Source organism: Lipophrys pholis, assembly GCF_963383615.2.
Source record: "Lipophrys pholis genome assembly, chromosome: 2".
NCBI classification, from domain to species: domain Eukaryota; kingdom Metazoa; phylum Chordata; class Actinopteri; order Blenniiformes; family Blenniidae; genus Lipophrys; species Lipophrys pholis.
Genome location: NC_137636.1, coordinates 22,919,757 through 22,946,893, shown reverse-complemented (window position 1 = coordinate 22,946,893; position 27,137 = coordinate 22,919,757). Strand labels below are relative to the sequence as shown.

Sequence of the window (27,137 nt, the reverse complement as noted above, 5' to 3'; positions counted from 1 at the left end):
TAATGACGTGTTGAACACAGTTCTGATGGGAGCTGTCAGAACAGTTTCCAGTCATCAAACGATTATGTAACCTAGGAGAAACTAGCTGCTGATGAGCTGAAAAAGAGAAAAGAAAAACAGAAAAAGACGAAATGGCTGAACGAGAAGTTGGGTTTGACTTCCAGAAAAACTGATTTCAGCAGTGTGCTGAGAAGCCAAAAGGAAGGAGGTAACAACGTGTGAGAGGTTGATAAAAGAAAGAAGCAGATGTAGGGAAAATGGGGCAGACTGAGACAAGAGAGCAGGCAAGACAAAGGGAAAAGTAAGGAGACTCAAGGCGACTCTAACGCTAACCACAACCAGATGGTGAAGTTGGAGGGGGAGCAACAGTAGGAAGAAACAGTGTGGAGGGAAGGAAAAGAAAACCTCAGAGGGGAAAAAGAGGGGTGGGGCTGGTGAGGAGGAGGAGGAGGAGGAGAAAAAGGGAGGGCCCATGAGGAATTTTTTCCGATACCATCAAAGTTTTTCTCCCCTTTTCGGGAATGAGAGGGAGGCTTTATGTAATGGACGTTTGAGAGAAAGTCCCTCAGTGGATCCTCTCTGACCAGCGAGGCTTTTTTCCTTCCCAAAACCACAGCTATGCTGCCTCGGAGGATGACAAAACACTGATCCAAACAACCGCTCCATGTTTTTTTAAGGTGCTCCATCACATGTTTCATAATCACACTAATTCTGTACTGTCCTGTAATCCCGACTTTTATCCATCTTCCCCCTCTTCATCCTCACAAAGTTGATGAGTCACAGTGGCAGGCAGCAGGAAATGACTCGGGCTGCTGTCACAGCGCCTCACTTCATGTGGGAGGTTGTTTTTTTTTTAAAAAACAGAGTCATATGATGACCTGTGGATGTCTATTAGTGCTGGTCACAAGTAGCTGCTGATCTGGGCGAGGCCGAGTCAAATCCAAACCCTTCAAGCACGCGCTCGCCGAGCACCGGGCTTGGCCCCTCTCTGCTCTCACCACAGCTTCACCTTCGCCGTGGTGTGAATTCCACGAGAAGTCGGAAACTTTTCCTTCACAATCTGTTCCACATTGACATGCCTGTGTCACATTTGTCAGCAGGGAATCTCCCTTTCTACTTATATCCCTTTTGGTCCGTGACGTCAGGGTTTTCCCAGCGAAAGGATCTCAGCCGGTGCTTCAGTCACCCTCACAAGGCAGAAAGACCAGGAGGCTCCTTTAACGTCATTAATCTAATGTTCCATTTACGATGTTTTCGAGTGAAAACGCAAAACTTTGTTGAGTATTAGATTGGAGCTATTGAAAATGCAACTTCTTGAATACAGCTCCCAAGGTGGAACTTTTAGGAAACTCTCCGATTCTATCTCCGTGGAAACTGGAAAAACGCAACTTTTTGAAAACGCTGGGGCTCAGTCTCCATGGAGACGGAGGAAATCCTGCTACTGCGCATGTGTACCGCGCCCACATTGAATAGTTCTTCTGCACGTTCAGTAGATGGAAAAATAAGAACAGTGTTTCCTCCAGAGTGTCATGACTCCCGGTCCATATTCTCCTGGGACTTGGTAGTATTCTGGTTGACAGTCACCGCAATAAAAATCCAACATGGACATGGTCGTCTGTCCATGCGAATGTCTATATACGCCCATTGTTAATCTTCATAGCATGTGTGTGTGGTTTCATTACAAAGACAACCAACAGTGCCAACGTGTGGCCTGACATGCCAATTAAATTTCTTTCAGAAAATGGAAATGAAAAACGATGCACGTTCACTTAAAACACTCTTGTATAAATGGAGCCTAAGAACCAGGATGGATTCCACATGATTGCAGCCACTTATATGGTGGCATTCGCCCACTGTGAACCAAAACAGATCCGTTTCCTTCTCGCAACAGTAGATGCTGCGTACATGGACACAAATAATCACAATCAAAATGCTTAATTTAAACACGTCTATCAGATAAGTCTGACCCAATAAGGTACTTTCAGCAAGAAATTTCATTCAGAAAACTGCAAAATATCTATCAAATTTATTATGGATGCACCAATACCAACTCCAGTATCGGGTCCAATACTGCACAGGGTACTTGTACTCAAAAGAACCCCGATACAATCCGGCGAGTACTTGTGAAATCGGCCGTTTCCAACAGCAACAGCAGGTAGACTACAGAGGATGAGCAATGCTGCGTTCGGAAATTCTTCAATAATAATGACTATCACAAAAGTAAGACAGACTGTAAATTATGTTCTGTCAAAAAGATCAAGAGGAGTAGTACTGGAGCCTTCAAGGCTGTTGAGGTAGTTCGTGGCAACACATAGCTTTCACGTATTGAGTATAAATTAGGCTTAACAGTATTTAATAAGTACTTGTATCAGTAGTGGGTATCAGCAAGTAGCTAAAAGGTTAGTGCTTGTACCTAAAAAAAAAAAAAAAAGTGGTATCTGTGCATCCCTAAAATTTATCATTATTGTGATACCAACAGTCACCAGAAAGATGTAAGTAAAAGCTGACCTGCAGTATTTTATTGTATTGATTGATGAACGGCTCTTTTTCATACCTGCTGGCCACATCTCAGAAGTCAGAAGCACAAATATGAAGCAAGGAGAAATGAAAACAAAAGTTAAACTCTGCTTTTTGTGGGACTGAAGCGGTACATGCCATGGAGACAAAAGAAATTGAGGAAAAAAAACCAACAGGGCTCAAATCATCTCATTATTTAGCCTTTATTTAGCCAGGGGAAACCACATTGAGATTAATAATCTCTTGTACAAGAGTGTGTGTGTGTGTGTGGGGGGGGTCTTGCTCAGGGGCCCCCAGTGCATGTTTTTTGGATTGTGGGGGAAAACGGAGTACCCAGAGCAAACCCACGCACACAAGGGGAGAACATGCAAACTCCACACAGAAAGGCCCTGTATTTGAAGCCACAACGATTCTTACAATACTCTACATCATTATTGCACGCTTTTCTTAGAGTGTGCGGTCGACGGACATATAGATCTTCATTGCAAACAGAGTCTGTGTACACACTCATTCTGATCATGTCCGCCTTGTTGAGGTCAAATTATCATCTCGGTGCATTTCTGTGATGTAACTTCACCACGTGAACCTTCACACACGCTGTTTTGAGAAGAATGGTGGCAGCTGAGCACATCTGCTCATTCAACATATAATCATGGTTTTTCCTGACCCTACTCTGAACAAGCCCCCGGCAAGCTCAGTTGGTACAGCATGAGACTCACAATCTCAAGGTAGTGGGTTCATGTCCCACGTCGGGCGCCACCTTCCCGTGGGCAGGAAAGGTTCTTAATCGGTGTAATGTGATCTGGGTGACCATCCTCAGACTGTCACCCCCGCGAAACGGATAAGTGGGAAAAAAAGGATGGATGGATGGATGGATGGATAATCTGAACAAGGAAAATCTTTCTTCGTCGTTTCAGTTTGAAAACAATCACAACAAGCTCCATTAGCCAAGCTAATAAATTATCTTCAACACGTCCAAGTAAAGCTGGATGTGGGATCTTATGATCACGTCACAACCTGACGGAATTGGTTGTTATAATTGGTGCATACAAACCTCCACGACAAACTGATCACTGAATTCAGTCTTCATGCAAACAAGACAATCTGATCGGTCTCAATCAGAGTAATTCAATCAGACATTAGTCACACATCCAGTGGGAGGTGTTTGAAGAGCGGAGGTCACCGGTGTTTTACTGACGATCAGGGCCCAGTGCACAATGATACAATGGAGGGAAGAACACGTCCAAAAATCTACGATTGACCACAATAATCCAAAGTGTTTTCAGTATTGAGCAGTAGAAGCAGTAGCGGACCTGGCTGGTTTTCCGCGAATGCCCCCCAGTTTGCGAATAATGGCCTTCTTTGCGCACATGATGGCGCCCACCCACCCCACCCCGGGCGCTCGGTGACAACCCCCCCACTGCCATGTGCGGCGCATGCACGTTCCAGCTTGCTAATGACTATCAGTCATATTTTAATCATGTTTAGCACGTAACGTTGCTACTGTATGAGCCCCGCAGCTCGTTAACATGTCGGAGGGCGGGCTTACGTGATGCATCCGAACGCATCACACAAAGCCGTCGGCTACAAAACGGCGTTTTAACTTTTCAACAGTCGAGCTTATTTGTTTTCAGAAATACATTTCTCTGAACTGTTTCAGTAATAAAAGAGAAAGTTTGTGTCCGAGCCGCAATGTTGATCCGGTTTCAACTGCAGGAGCTGACAGCTGTCTGCGCAGATAGGGGGGGGGCGTCACTAGACCGTATCTGAGCCGGTGCTCGGTGCACCCCAGTTGAGTTTACACCCTGGGCAGCTGCCCACTTCGCCCATAGCAAAATCAGCCAGTGAGTAGAAGTATAGTGAAGGTAAACTCAGGACAGCTCTGAGGCCTCGGCTCAGTTCTCAACATAGCTGCGAGCAGTGTGACATGTTAGTATAAACAGTGTTTTACTGCCGTTTCTTTTAGCACTTTGAAGTCTTTTCATAATTTCAATGACTTATACATACAGCTCTGCAGTGTGGCCTGCGGGCGTCGGGTTACAGTGTTTTTATTCATACTCAGACAGAGCTGGTGCAAGAGCAGCTGCGTATGCAGCCATACTGTTTCCTCACTTCCAATGCTGAGATTATCTGGAACGCTACAGGTTTACAAAGAGGTGACGTGACGCTAAACTGAAAATCTTGAGCTGCAAGGCAACTGGTAAAAGGCAAGGCAAGGCAAATTTATTTATAGAGCACCATTCAAAAACAGGGAAATTCACAGTGCTTTACAAAGAAATTAAAGAAATACAGAAAAACTTTACAAAGACATAAGAAATATATTAATAAAAGAAATACATCAAAGCTTTAGTCAGTGTTTGTGGTCTGTTCAGGGGATTTAAAAAAAAAAAAGTTTTTAAAAATTAAGGTGTGAGGTGTTCAAAGGTGTTGAAGAGTATTTTGGATGTATGTTTTGCTGTGAATAAAATCGTGAATTTTTTTAAAAATTCCCATCATTGCATTACATTTTTATTTGTTTACATCGTCCACCTCCTCACGGCCGTTTTGTGGTGGTGAAAGAAATGAGACCAACTTAATGAGCATGAATGGTCCTGTGGGTGTGCCTTCTTTAAACTCAAAGCATGTGAACTGTGCCTTTTGTGCTCTTTGGGTTGTTTACAGTCCATTACTGGCACTGAATGTGCTGTGTTATCATTTTTGTAAAAAAATGGAGCTTCAAGGCTTCCTCTTATTTGTCCTTAGATTTGTTTGAGCGTGTGAAAGAAACCTTTGTTGTCTTTGGTAAGAGTTGTTGGCGATTACTGTTCTGTGGTATTATTTTCAGTACAAGTATTGTTATCATCAATACTAGTAGCAGTATTAGTAGTATTGTGCCCTGTTTATACAACAACATTTCAAATAAAAACTAATTTCCTTTTCGGAAAAGTTTTGCGTTTACAAGGCAACGTTTTGAAAACAATGTCTGTTTCCATGGAAACAGCTGGTTGTTATTCCGGGTAAGTCTTAGTACTTAGTATTAGTAGTAGTATAATGAAGGGCTGCATTTAAAGTAGCCTGGGTGAATTTTACAAATACTTTATACAATGTAATCCTGCACAGACTTTTCAAGATTTATGCGTAAATACTCTTCTCATTACATACAAACCATGTCAGGAACAGTCAACTTTGCCTATTTCAAAGGTCGCAAATATTTTATTCTCACTACCAATGGGCCAAATTGTGACAAAGCACAACTATTAACCATGTCTATAAATAAAGTTTATTAAACTTTGTTATTCACTTTCACCTCAAATTGTGAACTCCCAAAACAAGAAACTATTACCACAGTGAACTTTTAAATGTGTTAGCAGCCGTTTTGGGTGTACGAGGGAATGTGACACCGTTACAGGTGAATTATAATGTTGACTGTCTTTCTTCAGTAAAGACACACAATACATGGTCTGTCACGACCACAAATTACTGACATGACGTATTCCCACCAGATTATATTTCAGTGGATTTTAAATGTAAAAAATGTGTTGTTTATTTGTCCACAAAAGCTCAACTATCTATGTGGGCTAGCTTTACTTATTCTAACTCAATCAACAGATCCTTATAGACTCAGGAAGATGTACTTAAATTATCCATTAATACTTTATGTGGCCCTATCACAGCATAAATCTCTTCACTGTTATTAAATGCGGGATACAAAGACATGAATGGATTTAAGGAGATCTATTAGCTGAGATTGACTATAGTACTGAAAGTGGTTTGCTATAAATCTAGAAATGTACTTATGTCTGAGTTAAAAACAGCCATGTTTTAGAATGAATTGTTAAAATTCAAAAGTAAAAAGTTCCTTTCTAATGCAGCTCATCTCTTGACTTTTAATGTGGGAGCTTGTTCAAAATTCGTACATTTATTCGAACATCTATTCCACGTCATTTCACACCAGCCAGTTTTAATAACTTTAATTAGAAAGGACAAACTCACAGATTATGTGATGTTACATCTACTGCATCATCATAAGCAGTACATGCCCTCCAATGACTGTAGGTTTCTGTGTTTTCTAATAATAGCTTGCAATTTTTCAGTCAGTGGTTGATGAAATTTGAGAGGCGGTGTTTTACTTTCAGTTTCGATTTCACAAAGCTCAGAGTCTGAGAGCAAAGAGCAGAGCAATCGCTAGGGTATAAAACCTTTTTTGTGCACCATATAATCTTATTTTAATACTTTATAATTGTTTTACGGTTATTGGCAGGGTTTCCTGTGTTGTGAAAAAACCTGGACTACAAACATTTGATCAAATGTGGTCAACAAAGGTACAAAAGCCTTTTGCTTTTTTGTCTCCTGGAGTTCTTTCTTTATACCTCTCAGGCAGCCGTGACACTCCGAGAAAGTCCAATATGCTAAAACACTCAGATAGAATCAAGTGATTAGTAAGGCTTTTGAGCAAAACTGTAAAACCTGTTAACACGGAGTTGAATTTTGCTGTGGAAAGCTGTTGAAGACTATTACGACTTCTCTCTCCTTGAAGACTTAAATCAACATCTTTATATGTCAATAAAACTCTATTGTAAAATTTTAAATTAACCAAAATCACACACATTTTGCAATTTCTGGTTAAGAAGTGTGATGATCGCCACTTGGAAAGTCACCACCCAATCAAACTACCCTACAGTGTGTCTGAGAGCTGACATCCAGTCACTTGCACTAGACAGAAGGAAATGCAGAAGTTACCAGATCTGTAACGTGCCTCATGAAGTTAAAAGTATAAATATCAGAGTTTTTTCCCCCCATATGAATGAGTCACTGCAGTGCTTTGGTTTCACTTAGTCAAACAGACATTTTGGAAATATTCAGAATTCAGTACTGTATGAGCGGAAACCTTAACCTTCAGAGTACTGAAACCTGGAGTGAATCATTAAGCTGTAAATAAACATCTGTGTTTGTCACAGTTGGACAAACAGGACAAGCCTTTGCTCAGAGGCTTGTATAAAATTACCTCAGCAGAGATATTATTCAAAAGATGGAGGCCCCATTTACAACACAGTGTTTTCAAGTGAAAGCGCAAAACTTTCGTAGCAGTTTGTGAATCTGTATACATGATAACGGAGCTTGGACACACTGAAAACACAACTTTTTGAAAACGGCTCCCAAGGTGGAGCTTTTTGAAAAACGTTACGACTACTTCATCATGTAAACGGGGGGGGGGGGGGGGGGGGGAGAGCTTTTTCTCTTGCAGTACCTCTGTTGTGCAATGAGCTACCGGTGCTCGTCAGACAATCCCCTTCACTGAGCATTTTGAAAACGAATCTTAATTTTTATTGTTGCCAATTGCACTATTTGTTCTACTGTATTTTATTGTTTTATTGCGTACTCTTTTATTTTCATTATTACTAGTGTATTATGTGAAGCACTTTGGCTTCAGCAGCCGTTTTAAAGTGCTATATAAATAAAGCTGACTTGACCACTTGACTCCAGAGTGTCATGACTCCCAGTCCAGAGTCTCCTGGGACTTGGTGGTTTTATACTTGACAGTTTCTGTAATAACAACCCAAATTAGTCGTCTTTCCATACGAATGTCCCTGTACTCCCATTGTTAATGTTTATAGCCTATTGTTCTCTGCTGCATGTGTATGTGGTTTCATTACAAAAACAAACAACAGCTCCTACTAGTGGCCCAACATGCTATCTACACCATTTTCAATGTTAGTGACACATTTCCATGTAAATTGACATCATTTTCAAAACATATAAATGAAAAACTATTCTCAGTTGCTAAAAAAAAAACAACAACAAAGTTTTGTTGCTTATGTTTTGTTATTGAGTTTTATGTCTGAAACAACTTACATCTGAAACAAAGTGTTTGTGGCTCCCATGAAACCAGGATCTAAACTGGTAATACAAAAGGTTTTCTGTAAATTTTCACTAAATGATTTGATGAAGTCGGTTAATGATCAGGAGCTTCGTCTGTCTGTCTAAAAGTGATAACTAATAATGATTATATGATTATTAAACCATAAACTATTGAATTATAATGTAGCTCAATCTCAGCTCCTGTTTTAACAGTACATGAGCACCATTTGCTCGCCCACTCTGAAAATCTATTTTTAGCTTGTTATTCATACTAAGATGCTGCATTCATGCTGCATTTTAACTTTCACTCTTGATTCTGATCAACAGGCATCGGAGCAGGTGGAAAGACAACCGGTACCAAGAGAGGATTAAAGAAACAGAAACTAAATGAATAGACTGTAGAGCTGTATAAATGGTCCAGTAAGAGGGGAATACTGAAAAGCAATGAACATAACCCTAACAGGATGGAAATGTAACAGCAGTAGATGCAGTGTTGGATCAGTTTTGGTGTTATTGAAACATGGATGGTAACAAATGATCCGAGCCAAGAAACTAATCAATAAAGTGGTTCAATAAAGGTATCAATACCTCAGAGATCATTTGAATAGATCCATAGAGGGTCATCAAGCATGCTGAGACAGCACAGTTCTTCTTAACTGAAGAAGCAGACACACAATAAATGGAGAAAACTGAGAGGCGGATGATACATACTGACGTAGAAGGTGCTCGGGGCGTGAGCGCCATCTAACTCCAGCTCCAGCAGGTTGCTGATCTTCGGGTCATGTCTCAACCACAGCGCCACGCCCAGGATTACACCTCCAGCAAGCTGCAACACAAAACACATAAGTCCTGTATTACATTACTTTGTAATGTTTTCTTAATGGCGTTAGTTATACTGAGTAACCAATGCCATTAGGACAAAGGTCTAGCTCATCTAAAAATGACTACAAAATAACATTTCTCCTCATAACCAGAACAGATGGAGTTTAAAAAGCAGCAGGCAGTAAAGAGGAATTAAACTCAAAGGGTTTAATGCATTATTTAAAGAGGATTCAAACATCCAAACATACGCATGACTGCCCAACAGATCACAATTATCGTTATCGCAATACGGTTTAGTTGTGTTGTTACCATTCAGTCAAGGGGTGTCAAATATACAGTCCAATTTTATATTGAGTGGACTGCACCTGTAAAAGAGTGGCATTGTAACTTTTAAATTTAAACTTGAAGGTTCTACTTTGTTGTGACACACAGAATACGTGATGAAACCTAAAGCCAATTTTAATAAAACTTTCTGGTTCAAAACAAAGTAGAAATGTCCCAAAAACTTCTCCTACAGCTGTTGCATTCTAGGTGTTTTTACAAACTCCCCCTGACAGCATGGCTTTGAGGCTAGTATGATAGCAACGATGTCGCAAACTTTCATAGCACCATCACCGATATCTCAGCTCGGGTCTCAGTGTTGTGTCGCTACTCTGAAGAAATTCATTTTTCTGGAAAATCGATCTTTTCTTTTAATTTTTTTTTACAATTTTCTAGGTGGTTTGTCGGACTGGATCGGAGTGTCTTGTGGGATGGTTTTCGGCCCAGGGGCTTTACGTTTGATAACCCGATTTACTCCCATACAATGAGTCTTTACAGAGGGAAACTGGGCGCCACTTCAGAGTGACGATCTCACAAACAACAGATCCTGTATATACAAAAAGGAACTCAGATTTACAGCAAACTGGTGAAACAAAGAATGTAAGAGGGAGGCTGCTTTTCATCTCAGACTGGAGAGGAGCGAGCGAGAGATAGAGGAGCCCCCGAAAGGTCAAGGTAAGAAATTTCTTTCTGGATCACTTTGAGTTCCCTTACAATGAGGTCTGCATTTCCTCACATCCGTATGAACGGCTGGTGTGATGTGGCGGTCGAAGCTTCTCATAATTTATTGCCACTTAGCGGAAAAGCTCTGCCTATGCTTTGCATTGATTAGTCATTACTCGGTGAAAGAAGAAGCTGCGCTGCTCGGCCGTCTGACTGGGATTGGACCTCAGGTTTTCTAATAATTACCTGGATGGTGGCAGGATACTATGATCTGGCTCATCCACCAATAGATCATGAATTGGGGAAACATGTGCAGGACTTTTAATGAACGAAGAAGAAACTTAATTTGCCCTGTTGTTACAGCACTTTCCCCCTCCCCCACCGCACCCACACATGTTTGTATAGCACTTCTTGTGGGGCCCACTCATTGACATAATGCCTTCCCCTTCCCCCTTAGCGCAACCTTCACCATCACCATCACCGCAAAGAACGGGCTGCGGCCGATCCCAGCCAACACAGGGTGAAGGACAGGTTGCACCCTTGACAGGTCACCAGTCGATCACAAAGCCAACACACAGACACATGTTTAACCTAAAAATCCTCTCTGGACTGTGGGTGCACATGCAAATGTCACAGACTGGAGCTACATAGAGTTCTGAAATTGTACATCAGACCTCTCGGGTTTCACACACAAGCGCGTGCGCGCTTCTCTATTGTTGTGGGGCCTTCTTGTGACATAATGCATTTCTTCACCCAGGCTTGTGGCTCATTACCCTTCCTGTAGTGGCTCCCCGTAGCTTTCACTAAATTACATGTGCTTATTTCTAATTCTGCAGCACAGCAGAACTTCTCTAACAGTATCTTGAAGCTCGAGGGAAATAACATTTCAAAAATGTTTTCAACAAGAGTATTTGTTGGGAATATACAGGTCGTTGTTAGAATTCCTGTCTACTGAGCTCCTTAAACCAGCTATGGACAAATTCCCTCCGTTTACAGAAGCTATAAACAGAAGAGGATGTGTAATTTGTGAAGGTGAAATATATTTCATGAGGAGCTAAAACTGGCTTTTTTGACCACAATAGTTGCACCCCAAGCCCCTAACCCTGACCTCAACTAGCACAAGTAAGTGTGCAACACTGAAACACAACACAACAGACCCTTATAGGTGTTAAAACCATGTCATTTGGCCTTCAAACAAATAAATAAAACACATTCATCCCAGTTTCCTGTCTCTACATGGTGAGTAAACAACAACACACGACTGAGTAAAACACACTGTTTTAGCAATATTGTCCATTTAAGGAAGGGATCTGGACATGGTTGCTATCGACTTTTAGTTTTATTCTATGAATTGTTCTTTCTTCACTAAAAAGAAGTTTAAATCTAAGCAATGATGCCAAAACATCACAGTGAAATTAAACACTAGGGGACATACCTACTCTGATCAATATTAAAAGACTAAAGAAAACCTGCAGTTTTCCAGGTTTGTTCTAGGTTCTAGAAGATGTCTTATTGTGGTTTTCTTCAAGATGTGCAAATCTATGTTTGACAACCTCAAAGCAGGTAAATCCCCAGACCCTCTCTGTGAACTCCATGAATGCAAAGGGTTGGAAACCACTGTTTCCAGTTTACTTAATTCAGTACTGGATAAAATAAAACATCATTTTCTTTCAAACATCTCATCTGTGTTTACAGATGTGACCTTTTACTTCTGTTTGCTTGTTTCATTCCCATTATGATGGCACAAATTTGTTGAGAACACTTGTTTACTCTTAATTGCACCGATCTGCTGACCCATGCATAAAATGCTTTTTTAACTCCACTAACAGCAAAAATGATCTAGATAACACCTTCAATGATAATAAGCATACCCAGTACGAGCCAATATCAGAGCTACAGTAATTTTAGAATGTTCTAAAGTCGAATGGAAAAAAATATTCAATCATTTTTAGGTAACTCTGCACCAAATAACTGTCAAATTAACCCGATTGAAGGGCTTTGTCATCAAACTGTATGGATATGTTGGATATGTGCTCTGAGGTCTTCAGGACAAATATATTTTAGCAGATCTTCAAAATAACTCTAAACCCAAAAAAGAAGCATGTGATGGCTTGTTTTGGACACAGCAACACTAGTCTCTGTGAATAGACTTCAACCGATACAACCCCCCAACCCACACACACCATCATCACCACGGCCCCCACCCTCCCCCACCCTGTCTCCTCCTCCTGTTATTGAGGTCCATTCCAGAGCTAAAGCAAGCGGCTGCTGGGCAACCGGATCAACACCACAACTGGCAAGAGCGCAGAAACACAGCACACACACTCAGACGGAGCAGAAGCACTTCGGGCTGGGCCATCCCAGCTCTGAACTATTTTCTAAGTTGCTCTGTTTGACGAGCCACTTCAGCCTGCGGACAGACCGTCTCATGGAGCAACAGCATCTTTAAATTCCTCTTCAGATTCCGCTGAGAGAAAAACTCATGCACATGCACCAAATGCTGTTACCCACTCTCGCCCCGCTGCACTGAATGAAGAATGCCACTAGATGATGAATTGGCGGCACTCAGACATCTGCTCATGATTAGGATCGGTGACCGTGCTAAAACACGAGATTTGGACAAAACACTGAGCTGCCACTAAAATAAGTCGAAAGAAGAAAAGGAGGAGGTTTACAAGAAAGCGCCACCTATCAAGTATAATGAAAGAGCAAAAAGCATACGAACCAATATGTCGGAATAGGAAATATAGAATAAAAAACTAATTTCTGCCCAATCCACCAGAAATCCGCCATGATTGTTGTAATTATTTGGGTATGGGGTTTTTTTTGTTACAAAAATAGACATTTTTATCACTATACTCCACACCACAATGTAGAAACACTTTAAAGTAGAAATTTAAAAGTTATTATAGCACTATTTTACCGGTCCGGCCCACTCAAGATGAAACTCTGCTGTATGTGGCCCCTGAACACATTTCTATAGAGTTTACTTTTATCCAATGGCACTTTCAATAAACCTGAACTCGTTGAACATAAAAAGAACAAACACTATTAACACTATGGCATTTTTTATGATGCAAAACACAGTGAAATGTCCTCCATTTACAGGATGAATGTACAGTAGTTCTCTCTTCCAATGTGTGGCTGTGATGCTAAAGTGTTGATGTTATTTCTTCAATGAACTCAGCTATTGGACTAAGTCTGTTTTGTTTTTTCTGCTATTCTTCCTAAAACACTGCAATCACAATTTGGCCAACATATGTGTGACCCACTCTGAATCTTGGATAACCTCTTTTAGTGGCCATGCCTGTCTGTAACTATGCGTATTGCACCCTGTTATTAAGATTCAAATCCCAAACAGCTTGAAAACGCTCCATGAGCAGAGTGAACAAGTTCTCTTCCAGAGAAATAACAGTCTTACAGAGGGTTTAAAAAAATAATCATCGCTTTGAGTTGTTTTCTTCGAAATTATTACAGTTCGATACTCTTTTTTCCCTTCGCTTACTGTCTCCTTCTGTCTTTAAGGTCATTCTTTCTGAGAATGTTGTTGTATTACCATTAAACTTGTATGATCCATCCACAGAGTGCAAATATGTTGAAGGCAGATGTTTCCACTGGGGAAGGAGTGTGTATGTGTGTGTGTGTGTGTGTGTGTGTGTGTGTGTGTGTGTGTGTGTGTGTGTGTGTGTGTGTGTGTGTGTGTGTGTGTGTGTGTGTGTGTGTGTGTGTGTGTGTGTGTGTGTGTGTGTGTGTGTGTGTGTGTGTGTCTTTTTCCCTAAGTATAACACATTACACAGTTAGCATGCTTATGTGAAGACAACTGTTCACTCTTCCACTCTACAACCACGTTTTTTGAGTTATTATCGCTACGTAAAACTATACTTGACATTGTTAACAAACTTCACAGTAATTTGTTGCTTACATGCATGCTGCCACCTGATCAGCTTCACTTTATTACACCAGTACCAATAAACATGAAAACATTGTAGAAGGCTCCTGACATCACAAGAACTAAATGGGATACGAACATCTGAAAGATGTAAATGCTACAAAAGGTCCAAATTGTTTGACTGAAAAATATCCTTCAACCTAAATACCAAGGAATAGCCGTCTATAAGAGCTGAGGAAAATCCAACAGTGAAACAAAAGCCCAAAAATATTATTGTAGTGACAAAGTTAATGTGTGTGTGTGTACTCGAACATTTCCCAGAAAGGTGCAAATACACTCCAACTAAACAAAATCATTAAACAAACTACCAGGAAACGAAGCCAGACTGCAGTATGGAGCAACAACCGTAGAAATAATTTACTTTCTGAAGAAAAGGTTGTCATGTGAACAAGGAAACAAAACTGTAACCCCATGACCAGAGAAAGTTGTGGTTGGAGTCCAAAACCATGAAGCACGGTGGACTCACCATCAGAATGTGAAGCTGCAAGCTAGATATGCTTCCAAGAAAACAACAGTTTAGTAAAGGTTGTCAAAATACACTTTAAAAGAAATTTGAAAATACTAATCATTCAATATGAAGTTAAATAAATAAAAAACTTCTAAAACTGGAATAAGCTCCTTATGAGTGTGTCACTGTCGAAATACCGTTAATATTCACACAATTAAGAAAAAAAAAAAGAACTAAATTTGTCAACAAAGTAGTATTATTTACAAGAAACACAATGATGACGAGATACGAGTCACTCTGGATTTGATGCATCTAAATTGAGGTTGGGTTGAGAGGCAATTCTGTTTGATTCAAGTTTGATCAACTATGGATTGAGTGGGTAGGGAACATGGTCTTGAAAAACAGTTGAATTCAAAGTAATTTATTCTGTTTCTCCAATAAAAACAATATTGATCACACAGCTGATACTTAGTTCTGATCTAGTCAAATAAATATCTTGAAAGCATTTTTAATAAAGTTGTTCTGACTCATAGTGATCAATTGGGATGGTCTCTTCTCTAAATATATGTAACTGTTAAAGTTGGGTTCCTCAGTTTTCTGGAGACTCAAGCCACAACTTGATTTGGCATTGATTCCATTTTTATCCATTTTACATGCCAACCAACCACTAGTGGAACAAGTCAAGGTCAGGTTGTGGGGTGGGACAGACTACAAAGCCATAACTCCCAGCCTCCAAGCTTAACAGATATACACTTTATTAGCACTAACTCATATGAACAGTTTGTGTGTGTATGAGCTCCGGAATCAATGATAAATGAAGAGAGTTTGCCCTTAACCTCAGGCCGGGGGAACCCAGCTTGGGAGAAGCTATACCGAGCAACAAGCTTCTCCCAAACACCAAGGACATACTCCCAAAACTGTCCTTAAATGCATCATAAGTATTCACACAGAGAAGAGACTCTTAGCAGATGAAAGTCAACAAATTAGCATAATGCTAATATCACAATGTCCCTTCGTTGAACAAATCACAAGCTAAACTCAGCAGCCACACCTTTAGCATGTTCCTTAAAGGGAAAGTACATAAACGGTCAGCTATTTCACTTTTGCGCTTTGGGTGGAGGCCGTGAGTCCCTGCAGTGTTCCGTCTGTCCTCAGTTAGCATTGGCCAGTCAATCGACCAACCTGGAAACCTGTGTGACTCACAGTATAACCCATGTGGTGCACAGTTGTACCGCAAGAGGAAACACTCGGGATGTACACATCAGAAGATGAATATGTACCTATTGTTTTGACATTTCACATATTGTACTATAAAAGAGAGGCTAAGATTGGTCACGGAAATTAGGAGAACAGTACATGATCAAAACATCAAAGCGCCTTTACAGGACATGGACTTTGACTTTTGAAGAGATCTCTGTACTAATAAAAATCAGTTAGAGATAACAAGATAACATACTTTTCAGCTGCAGTGCAACATACAAGCTCTTGTAAAAAGCTACAAATGCCTCGACCGGGTCCTCTCGTTCAGCGACTTCCCACACAGAGGAGAGCGTAGAAAAGATGTGGAACTCTAAAAGTGTTTCATATATATTTTGGTGTCAGACAGCACAGCTCAAGTTGCCCCACCAGCTTTCCCATCGGGAGTCTATTTCTGACAACTGCAGAAGGTGGAGGTTGCTGGGAGTGGCGGGATCTTGTCTACAGTTCCCATAAGACTCACCACATGGAGAACCCCCTCCCAACCCCCACACCCTGTTTTACACACTGACTCACCCACCCCACGGGACATTCCTTTCCTATTTTGGTTTTCTCATCATTACAATTAGAAGAGCAATTTTGTCTGTGAGTGTCCCACTACAAGAACCCACCTGCCAAAAAAACACATCTTTTCCCATGTTTTTCAAATAATCTAATGTAAGAAATATCAGCTTTTTCACTGGTTTAACGCAATAAATAAGCTGATTTTATGTCATTTGGAGTTTCTAATCAAATTATAGTAGCAGCTGTTTGGCTGCTTCTGAGACCAAGACACACTGATCAGATTTCAGCCACATAGTCCTGGCCAGGCAAAGAGGGTGTGTTTCAAATGAGAGGATCGTGAGTAAAATACTAACAATCGTAACGGGAGATAATGTTCCAGTCGATCACAGCTGTGTCGATCAGGTACGAAAACATCCATGAATTCATCCTAATGGCACATAATAAGTACTCGTTATCGACAAGTTGCTAAAGGTTAGGACTTGTATGACCCATAAGGTTTTGTAATACCAGTTTGTAACACAAGGTGGTGTAGTGAGTCACTTCTTTTCTTGCCTGAGTGAATGTAACGCATTGCGCACAACGTCACGTCTTCTCACCTCGCCCGCAAGAAAGGTCGTTTGTAAAGAAACCGAGACCCACGTCTTCAACAGGACCAGAGATCTCGTTTGCTCCAGTTCAGAGTTTGTGGGCGTGTTCTCCTCACCCAAAGAAAACTGTTTTTCCCTGAAGAGAACTGCGGTCCAGACCAAACAGGCTTATGAATACGCCCATATTTTGCATGTAATTGGCCTAATCATCAATAAGGTATTCTAAAAATGTTCCGACACTAATTTAGATGTACATCACATACCCTCGCTGGCTAATGTGTTTATGTTGGTTAACCATTGGAATTTGATCTAGAACAGTAATCATTAACAGTTCAAGCCCAATAAACTGACACCATGGTACGTCAATAACAAGCACAGCAACATGACCTGGTTTGGAAAAAAGAAAAACTACACAGAACACAAAGTGTACAAAAACATTCTTGTTTTTAATGCAGTTGTCCTCCGCTTCTATGGCTTAAGCAAAGCTTTCATGTAAAACAAAGGGTATCGAAAAGACAAACAAGTGTCAAAGATGCTCATATTATCTTTTGAACCTTGGATGTTTCAATCTTGCCACATTTCATGACAGTAAAACACCGTAATTGCAAAAGTGAGAAAATTGTGACCCAACCCTGACATGTGCAGATGGTTGACGAGGAGCAGGCAATGTGTGAGCACAAGGAGGAGAAATATAAGGAAGTGAAAGTGGAGAAAACCTCAGACATGCTTTCTTTAACTACTGGGATCCGATTCAAAACAAAATACCAGAAAGACATGCTCATCGACATTCGGTTATAAACTGAGCAGAAAATGAATGTTCAGTTCAAACAGTTAAACACTAAGTAAATCATCCAAAGACCCAGAAACCACCAAGTTCAGTTAAGATATGAGCACTACATGCCACCATCAAAACAGACACAAGATAAGACACTCTTCCTCTGGCAGGAAGTCTTCTTGTCTTCTGTATACTGCAACTGGCATCTGTTGTGAAATGCAATAAGCCCAACAGCAGGAAACCAGAATCCTTCATCATTAGGTTTATATACGGCCTTTTCACCAATGCACATCCAATGATGCTTTCAAGTGAAAACGCAAAACTTTCGTTGTGTTTACACGACAGCGATGCTCAGAGCCACTGAAAATGCCTCAAAACCAACTGGCTCTGTCTCCTTGGAAAAGGAGGAAAAGCTGCTACTGTAGTAAATAGTCCTTCTGCATATGCTCAAGTAGATGGGCATTAAGAACAACGTTTCCTCCAGAGTGTCATGACTCCCAGTCCATATTCTCTTGGGACTTGGTAGTTTTATAGTTGACAGTCACTGTTATAATAATCCAACTTGGATTTTTGTCCATAAGAATGTCCAAGTATTCCTATTGTTAATGTTTATGACATATTGTTCTCTGTGCATATGCGTGTGTGGTTTCATTACAAAAACATGGTACATCCGCTAATGGCCCCATAGGTAACCTACACGAGTTTCAGCATTTCTGTGTCAATAGAAATCGTTTTCAGAACGACACTGTGTAAACAGGGCTTTAGTCAAATACATGTTTTTTTGATTGTAGGAGGAAACCACAGTACATCACACACAAACACACAGGGAGAACATGTGAACTCCACACATGTAGGCCAATATGTTCTGGGTTCCCACTAGAGATCCCTTTAATGTGAGGCGAGAGAGAGCAAACCACTACAAGACTGGTTATATTCGGATATTTATGTGAATTTATATATTTCCCTATAGGACTAAAAGCTACACTAAAGCTACAAACAAAACACTTCTAACTTCATGAATATTTATGAAAAAATTGATTTTTTTAATACTTAAAAAAGTCATTAAATGAGACCAAGTACAAGTACAAACAAATGTATGCTTAAGTAAGGCTATTGTCAGATTGCCTAAATTTACATATAAAATAAATTCACACAAACGCATTTCCCTCAAAACCTAACTGAGCTACTTTTAACTGCATTGTCAATAGCAGTTTTTCTTCAATAAAATTTATCTGTTAAACCACATTTAAAGTTTATGACACTATAGCAAACAGATACAAGTTATAAAAAACTCATCAGTTCAGACAATAATTTTACTGGTAAGTGATGGGAGTATTTTTAATTCATTACTTCTACCTATATTTAAAAATGACATGAAGAAGCAGAGATTAGACATTTCTAATCAACAACAGGGATGGTGCTCTGCTAATATTAATGCTGATATAGAAGCGGGGTATAAACTGATCTCTATTAGTTACTGCAATAAATAAATAATAAACACATTAATAAAAGTAATTTCACTCAGCTAAGCTTAATCCATTGTAGTCACTTAACCAGACATGTACACCTATTTTAACCATTAACATTTTATTGGTTTTACTGTTTATTTATTTTATTGCTTGCACTTTGTTTTTCTTTATTTATGTACACCACTTTGGCTTCAGCTGTAGTTGTTATAAAGTGTTATATATATAAAGTTGACTTGACTAAAATAAAAATCATGTATTTGATGCAGAAAGAAGCCAGACCACTCATGGGAACGCCAAACTAGAGAGGATCACAAAAAAAGGCTCAATCAACTCGTGACATAACGAGTCGAAACATGAACCGATTTGGTTTCATTCAATTCTTCTGTGTTTTCCATTAAGTGTTCTATGATGAAGCACATCGAGTCATCAGAAAGTGTCTCAACTTGTGGCAAATGAATCACTTTTTTTAACAAGTCAACAAGCTTGAAAGAACTCGGATTTGTGACTCATGGTCGTTTGACTAATTGAAGTATTGTAAAAACGTATCTGCAAGCGATGAATTTCTCTGTTTATTTGAAGATCTAAACTACAATCTGAAGCAGATCTTCAGGGTTTTTACACACACGTAAATCCTCTCTGTACACATTTGTGAGACGGGGATGACGACACCCGGGAGACGTCCTTGAACAGCTCTCCAGACCACATGAAAAGAATGCTGATGCTCGGAGCCGTCGGTGAACATCGCGGAGCAGACAGAGCTGCTGCAGGAGGCCCGCCACCGCCGCCATCCAGCTACAGAGACACGCCCAAGCACAAAGACCACCCATGGCACAAAACACCCCACCTCCCCTTCGTGTGAATGTCGGCTGAACAACATCACTCAGGCACAAGTGATTACAAAAGTAGTCTGGAGCAATAATACAGAGCCACAGCTCACCCACAGCATGGGCCACCCCCTTCATCCAGACACAAGGCCGAGCAGGAGGAGAATTAATGTGGATCTCAACACTATCTTGTCAGGCAGGAAAAGACTGCAACTCAAGAATAATTTAACTCCAGGATTTTTTCATCCAGATATTGAAAATTTTAAAGGATTTGGAGAAATCTCAGTACTGAAAGGTTGTGGCTTGGTTCTCAATTAAAAACAGATGTGATTTTGGAGTGGAAGTCACTGCATGTGCTTAGGGACACTTCTAAAAACCACTGTGAACACAGACATCAGAACATGGTCCCTGCTCGGTGTGCACGTACTTAAACGTGCCAACAGGAAAGCCAGTGAGTGACCACAAATGTAACCAACAATCAGCAGACTAAACTATCCTGCAAAAGGTTTAGGCCACGTTTACACGACAACGAATACGAGTGTATCCACAAATCTTTCTTCACTCGAGGGGGGTGCGGTTACGCGACACTGGTGTGCGGATCCACTGTATCAGCGAAGTTTTTATACCGGCTCCCGAGGTGGAAAGATTCTTTCACGGTTGCTATTCCATCCCGCAGAGACTGCCGGAAGCCATGAAGCGCTGTTACTGCCACTGCACATGCGCATCTCTTCCACCCTTCCCTCTCGTTGAAAATAGTTCCTTCTGCTCATGTGCCGTAAACAAACATGGCGGACCCGTAGTGGTATGACTCGCATACAGTCCATATCAGTAGTTTAATAGTTGAGACTCAGCCTCATCTGATTCATCATCAGTTCATACGAATGTCGGGTTCTCTCAATTTTCTTCCCGCTTATAGCGTATTGTTCTGTGCACACATGTCTGTGCAGTTTCATTACAAAAACAAGCCACAGCACCCTCCCATGGCCCGGCATACTAAATACATCGTTGTCGGTGTGTTCGCTGCTGCACTGTAAAAGCACTTTGATTTATTTATTACAGATTACATGTGGTCACGTGAAACGTTGTGTAAAGAGGGCCTTAGAACTTTAGCAAACACAATCTGCGGTAACGGTATCTAATTTCCCGCTAATGATATATGTGGTAAACACAACACTTATGTACATCATGAAAACTTGGTTTATAGCAGGTCAATCAATTTTTAGTGATGTGTATATTGTGCATGTTGATATTGCAGTAACCATACATTTGGCATTTATTACTGGCAAATAAATGGTGCAGTGCTTCATTATCCAACTGCTGGGTCATCAGACTAAGAGAATTGGCTTTAAAGCGAGCCTTGAAAAGGTAAGGGAGTAACAAGAGCGAGTTTGTTAATTTATTGATTTAATTTGCTAGTTTACAATAGATCCTTGCGCCTCTGAACAACATTTTCTGAAAACGATTTTTCAAACACGATCTCGTCTCCGTCTGAACAGAGAAATAACTATAACAGTATCACAAAAGCACCTCGCCATCTAGTGGCCTGGCATGCAAACTACAACATGTTCAGTATTTCTTATGGTCCAGTGTACAAGGTGATTGATATCGAAACTTTTTGATAGTTCCCAGAAAAAAACTGCAAAAACTTCTGACTGAAAGTGAAACATTATAGGCTAAAGATGTTTTCTCCACTATTAACTTGCAGATAAGTAACAAGTGAGTATCAGGCTTAATTCATTGGAGAAAACAGTGATTGATTGCCTGTTTTACTCCGCACAAAAACAAAACAAAACAAAAAAACTCAGGGTGAAATTGTAATGAGAATGTGAAAGGAAATGGAAAAGGAGGCGTTTAGGAGCAAACCAAGAAAAGTAAAAACTACCCAGAAAATGTTTCCATGATCCATTAGCCAACAGGGCTTTGACTCACCAAATGGAAACCACCATGTCATCCCCCACCACACACACGCGCGCGCGCGCACACACACACACACACACGCACACACACACACACACACACACACACACACACACACACACACACACACACACACACACACACACACACACACACACACACACACACACGTTGGGTGGAGGACGTCGTCCAAACAAAGCAATCCTCCAGAAGCAGCAGTGCTTTTCAGAAAACTAGTAAAAACTAACAACTTCTCCCTGACCCGGTCCTCCATATCTCTCCATCCCTGACCTACAATCACTGGACCGTGTTTTATTCATGTCCGAGCAAACAAACTGGGCGAGCTGGCTACTCTTTAACGGGGCCGAGGACACGTTATTTTCCGCGGTCTATTTCACGCTGGATTAAATCCGGAGGGACGCGTCGTGTTTACCTCCAATCCCTCCACCTTACCTACAAACGCGAGCGCGTAGCTACGTAAATATCAACGATTTTCTGGGTGGAAACATGTCTGATTGTTTTCTTGAGGCAGAAGCACAGATCCGCGAGGTGTGACGGGACCGTCGTCCATGCACCGAGCACCGTTATTTGACCACCTCAACATGCTCGCGCAAGAAGCGGGGCGCTGCGCAACAAAGTGAACACACACGATGCGCCAGGAGACCGCGCGCTGCTTACCCAGAAGATGAAGTTGAAGAAGAAGAGCATGTACTTGATGCATTTGGTGCAGCCTTCGACTCCCATGGTGGTCCGTGAGAAAGTGAGTGTGTGTTTATGTGTGTGTTGTACAGCTGCGAAGTGAAGCCGCGGGGATCTCGAGCGCAAATCCTGAGTCCATCCAGTGCACAGAGGCAACACCCAACTCCCCCCGCCCTCACCCACGAAGGCAGCGACGTCCGACCAATCAGCGCGCTGGATTTATGACTGACAGGAATATCAGCCAATCAGAGAAGGCCTTTACTCACCGCAAAAGTAGCTAATTTCTTTAACTATAACATGAGTGACGATAGGAACGGGGTAAACGTGCGGTGGGACTCCTCCAGAGCTTCAACAGAGACAGGAAACATCAGGGGTTCAGGGGAACGTCTTTTCCCACTATAGTTTTCTTTTAAACCAGCACATCAAATCAACACATTCAGCCAAACTTTCAACTTAAGTGGGCCAGACCAGTAAAATAATGCCATAATAACCTTCACATTTAAAAGTTTTTCTTTGTTGTGGCACAGAGTATACATGATGAAAATTACTATGTTTTCACAAAAAGGAAACAATTACCACAGAAAATTACCCCAGTTTTAACATGAAACCACTTTTAATGATAGTGTTTCATCCACTACTTTTTAGTGCTGTCAAACAAATACATTTTTTAAAAATCGGATTAAACTGAGGATTGCTGTAGATTGATTTCAATTAATCACAATTAAATATCATATATTCATTTTTAAACTATATTAATCGCATTTAATTTTGCATGTGCAAAAAGACTCAAGAAAGTAGGGAATATCTGCACTTAATGTGTTTAATAAACACCTTTAACAGTTCATGTTAACGAAAATGTTCTTTTTCAAAACAAACATTTATCCACAATAATGTTACTCCTTCAGCAGCTTCTTAGACAGACTACCTTGACATTGTTCGAGAGGAGAGCTGACCGCTTATATTTAAAATGTTGCTGAAACTGAGAACAGAATCCTCAACTATATGTTTCATGTTAATGTGGTATTTTAAGTTGGAAGTGCTTTGGCGAAAATAAATCTCCCTGCAGAGTGTGCATGACACTTTATCATGTCAACTGTTCCATCTTGGGGTTTTTTGTCCTCAAATATCCCATTGAGAGGACAAACATGCTTGTGTAGAGTCTTCCATATCGAGTTGGTTCTGTAAAATGAAATACGTAAGTTGAGCTTACTTAAACGAATCTAGGAAACGCTTTGCACTCAAAAAAGGTAAGTAAATGTCATCATTAAGCCTCAAGCTCAGTTTACTTAACATCTCCTTCCTAAGTTTACTTAGACTCTAGCTGTGTTTCCTATTTTGTGAACTTTAAGTACTGCTTCACCAATCTGGCATAATAATAGCAGAGCAGCATCTCTATCCTGAAAGGGAAAGATGAAGTAAGTGGGTCTGTTTGACCACAATGTATAATTACATTAATAAAGGTATACTGCATTGTGCAAGCTTTACTGCCATCTTGAGGTGAAGTTGCACATTATAACTGTCTCAAAAGTTTTTGGCTCACTAGAAAACTAAAACTTCCACGACACTGTAGGCCCTACAGTGTAGGGTAATTTAGATATTCTTTATGTTACTTTTTTTTTCTTCTCGAGCTTATCTTAGCAAATTTTCTTCTTTTTTTTTCATGGATTTATTTCCGCTTTCGCCATTTTATGCATCTTGACTATTTCAGTTGTTTTAGCTGTGCATTTCCTAATGTTAGAACAGTGTTCGCTATATTAGCTGTTTTTAGTGATTTTATCATTTTAGCAATTTTTCCTGTTTTTTGTTTGTGTTATGAGTAGTTTTAGCGATTTTATCTGTTTTTAGTCATTGCGGCTGTTTGAGCTGTTTTCTTTTCTTTAGCTGTTTTTAGTCAGAAAATTAGATCATTTTTGAAAAAGAGTGGTATGCACATGAAATAAAAATGAAAGAAATTTTCTGGAAGTTTCATTGAGCCACTACAGAACAGTTGAAAAAGAATTCCTGGAAGCACATAGAAGCAATGTTTATGTCCAAAATATTTGGAAGAAATGTTTTGTTAAAAATATGAGCTGTAAATAATAAATGTGTACTGACACTTACAGTGATCAGTTAATATCAGTACAGTAATATTCTTTTTTTGAAGGTTAAAAAGTCGAGCATGAACAAAACCTGTAATCTTTGACAGAAATCATAAAAAAATCTAAATTTGTGGAATTAGTATTAGTTTGAATTTTGATTGCCAAGTCACAACAATGAGGATTTTTTTTTTTTTTTTTTTTTTTAACATTTATCAATATAGACAACTTCAGCATTTAGACAACAAGTTGATTGTAGTTAAATCAATTTCTTTAACCTTTATTCCCAAGTTAAAACAATTTTAGTATTTAAGTTGAATAAACTTGCATTTTCAAGGCAGCATTTATACATGAATTATTTGATGACACTGTAACACTGTGTCAATGTTATGTGACTATATGTGCTTGTATGCATATCTTTACTGATTCTGAGATTTCAGAATATGTTGCTAAATGCTCATTCACATTTTAGAGAGAAGAAAAAGTTCCGAACTCTTGTCTGAGGACGGACTTCTGTCTGATTTTAACACAGGAGTGGAAACTTGGACAGAAGCATGGAGTAAAGCTCGGTCAGACTGTACAAATTATACAATCTTTATATATTTATATAGTCACTGAAGCTTGAGCAACAAAAATGGAAAAAGAAGAAGCAAAAAAACTTGATGCTCTTATCCATCCTCTGTTTGTAGGTGGAATCCTCCATCACTGGAAAAAACAGAGTGTGGAGCAAGAGACACATCAGATAGTTGAATGTATCTAAATGATAAAGGTACTGTGACAGAATTTGAAGAGAAAGACAAAGGCCCACGCTGTGGTTTAACTTAGAGCAACAACAGCGGCTGTTTCAATCTATGAGGCCTTTGGCGAATGAATGGGCTCCGGTTTCCAAACAGGTGTCTGACTTTCGCAGAGTTTGCAGAATCCCTCCTTTGTTTCGAGTTCAGTGTCTTGAAAGGTCAAACTTCGGTGGACACTTGTGGCGTTATGATGCGGCTGCGTTCAAGAAACACAAGCTGGTGGATCCCTCCAAGAAGCTGCAGGAGAACATGTGCTCTCGTCACTCTGAGGTGACGAAGATGTTCTGCCGCATTGATCAGCAGTGTATCTGTTTTCTCTGCTCTGTGGACGAACATACAGGCCAGGGCACAGTGTCAGCTGCAGCAGAAAGGAGGGAGAGGCAGAGGGAGCTGGAGGAGAGTCGACAGATCATCCAGCAGAGGAGAAAGACGTGAAGCTCCTGAACCTGGACGTCTCTGCTGACCAAACAGTGAAGGACTCTGAGAAGATCTTCAGGCAGCTGATCCGTCTCATCCAGGAGAGAAGCAGAGATGTGGAGCAGCAGGTCAGATCCCAGCAGCAAACAGAGGTGAGTCGAGTGCGAGAGCTTCAGGAGAAGCTGGAGCAGGAGATCGCCGAGCTGAAGAGGAAAGACGAGCAGCTGGAGCAGCTGGAACACACAGAGGATCACAACCAGTTTCTGCTCTCAGTGGGTCCACACACTCCTCCAGCATCCAGACTGCTCCTCTCAGATACTTTGAGGACGTGGCACCAGCTGTGTCAGAGAGCAGAGAGAAACTACAGAACGTCCTGAGTGAAACGTGGACAAACGTCACACTGACAGTGACTGTAGCGGATGTTTTACTGCCACAACCAGAGCCAACGACCAGAGCTGCATTCCTCAGATACTCACGTGAACACTCACTGGATCCAAACACTGCAAACACACGGCTGTTATTGTCAGAGGCAAACAGTAAAGTCACAGTAATGAAGGATGACCAGCCTTATTCTAAACATCCAGACAGATTCACGATATGTTGGCAGGTTCTGAGCAGAGAGAGTCTGACTGGATGTTGTTACTGGGAGGTGGAGAGGGGAGGAGGCATTCATGTGGCAGTCACATACAAGAACATCAGCAGAGGAGATGAGACCGACAGTTTATTTGGTTATGATAACAAATCGTGGGCTTTATGTTATTGCAATGACAGTTAGAGTTTTTATCACAACAAAGTTGAAACTCCAGTGCCAAGTCCTCGTTCCTGCAGAGTGGGAGTGTACCTGGATCACCCAGCAGGTGTTCTGTCCTTCTCTACAGCCTCTCTGAAACCACGACTCTCCTGCACAGAGTCCAGACCACCTTCACTCAGCTGCTCCTCGCTGGGGTCTGGACTCATCGTTCCTTTTCCTCTGGAAGAAGTGCAGAGTTCATGAAACTGAAATAGGCTTGAGGTCACATCAGGTGCAGTGATTTACTTTGCTTTGATTCTGTGATTTGACTCATTGAGTCTCAATAAAACATCGTCAGCACTTGTTCTTCTCTTCTCCTCCTGCTGATGTTTGTTTCTGCATCTTCTCAACGCTGATCTCGTCTCCCACAGCTTTGTCACTGAAACAGTTTGAGTTCTTTGTGATTAGAAACTTTTGAGTCAAGTTTGAGTCTCCTGACATGTGAGACGACAGATAATGTCTCTTTAT

At 40.7% G+C, this 27,137-nt stretch overlaps 1 protein-coding gene and 1 pseudogene across 2 annotated transcripts in view; one reads left to right on the top strand and one right to left on the bottom strand.

The window, feature by feature from the left end:
- LOC308106673 (CD81 protein-like) overlaps window positions 1-22,755 on the bottom strand; it is a 35,849-nt gene extending 13,094 nt beyond the window's left edge. Inside the window, exons 1-2 of the mRNA XM_080458552.1 lie at window positions 22,570-22,755; window positions 9,067-9,181 (exon numbers count right to left, since the gene is read on the bottom strand). Coding sequence (XP_080314678.1) covers window positions 9,067-9,181; window positions 22,570-22,635 — 181 coding nt within the window. The 5' untranslated portion in view covers window positions 22,636-22,755. The remainder of the gene's footprint in view (window positions 1-9,066; window positions 9,182-22,569) is intronic.
- Window positions 22,756-25,516: 2,761 nt separating this feature from the next.
- Window positions 25,517-26,884, top strand: LOC308106379 (tripartite motif-containing protein 16-like; annotated as a pseudogene). Its single transcript has one exon. The product of its transcript is annotated as a tripartite motif-containing protein 16-like (transcript).
- Window positions 26,885-27,137: the final 253 nt, after the last annotated feature.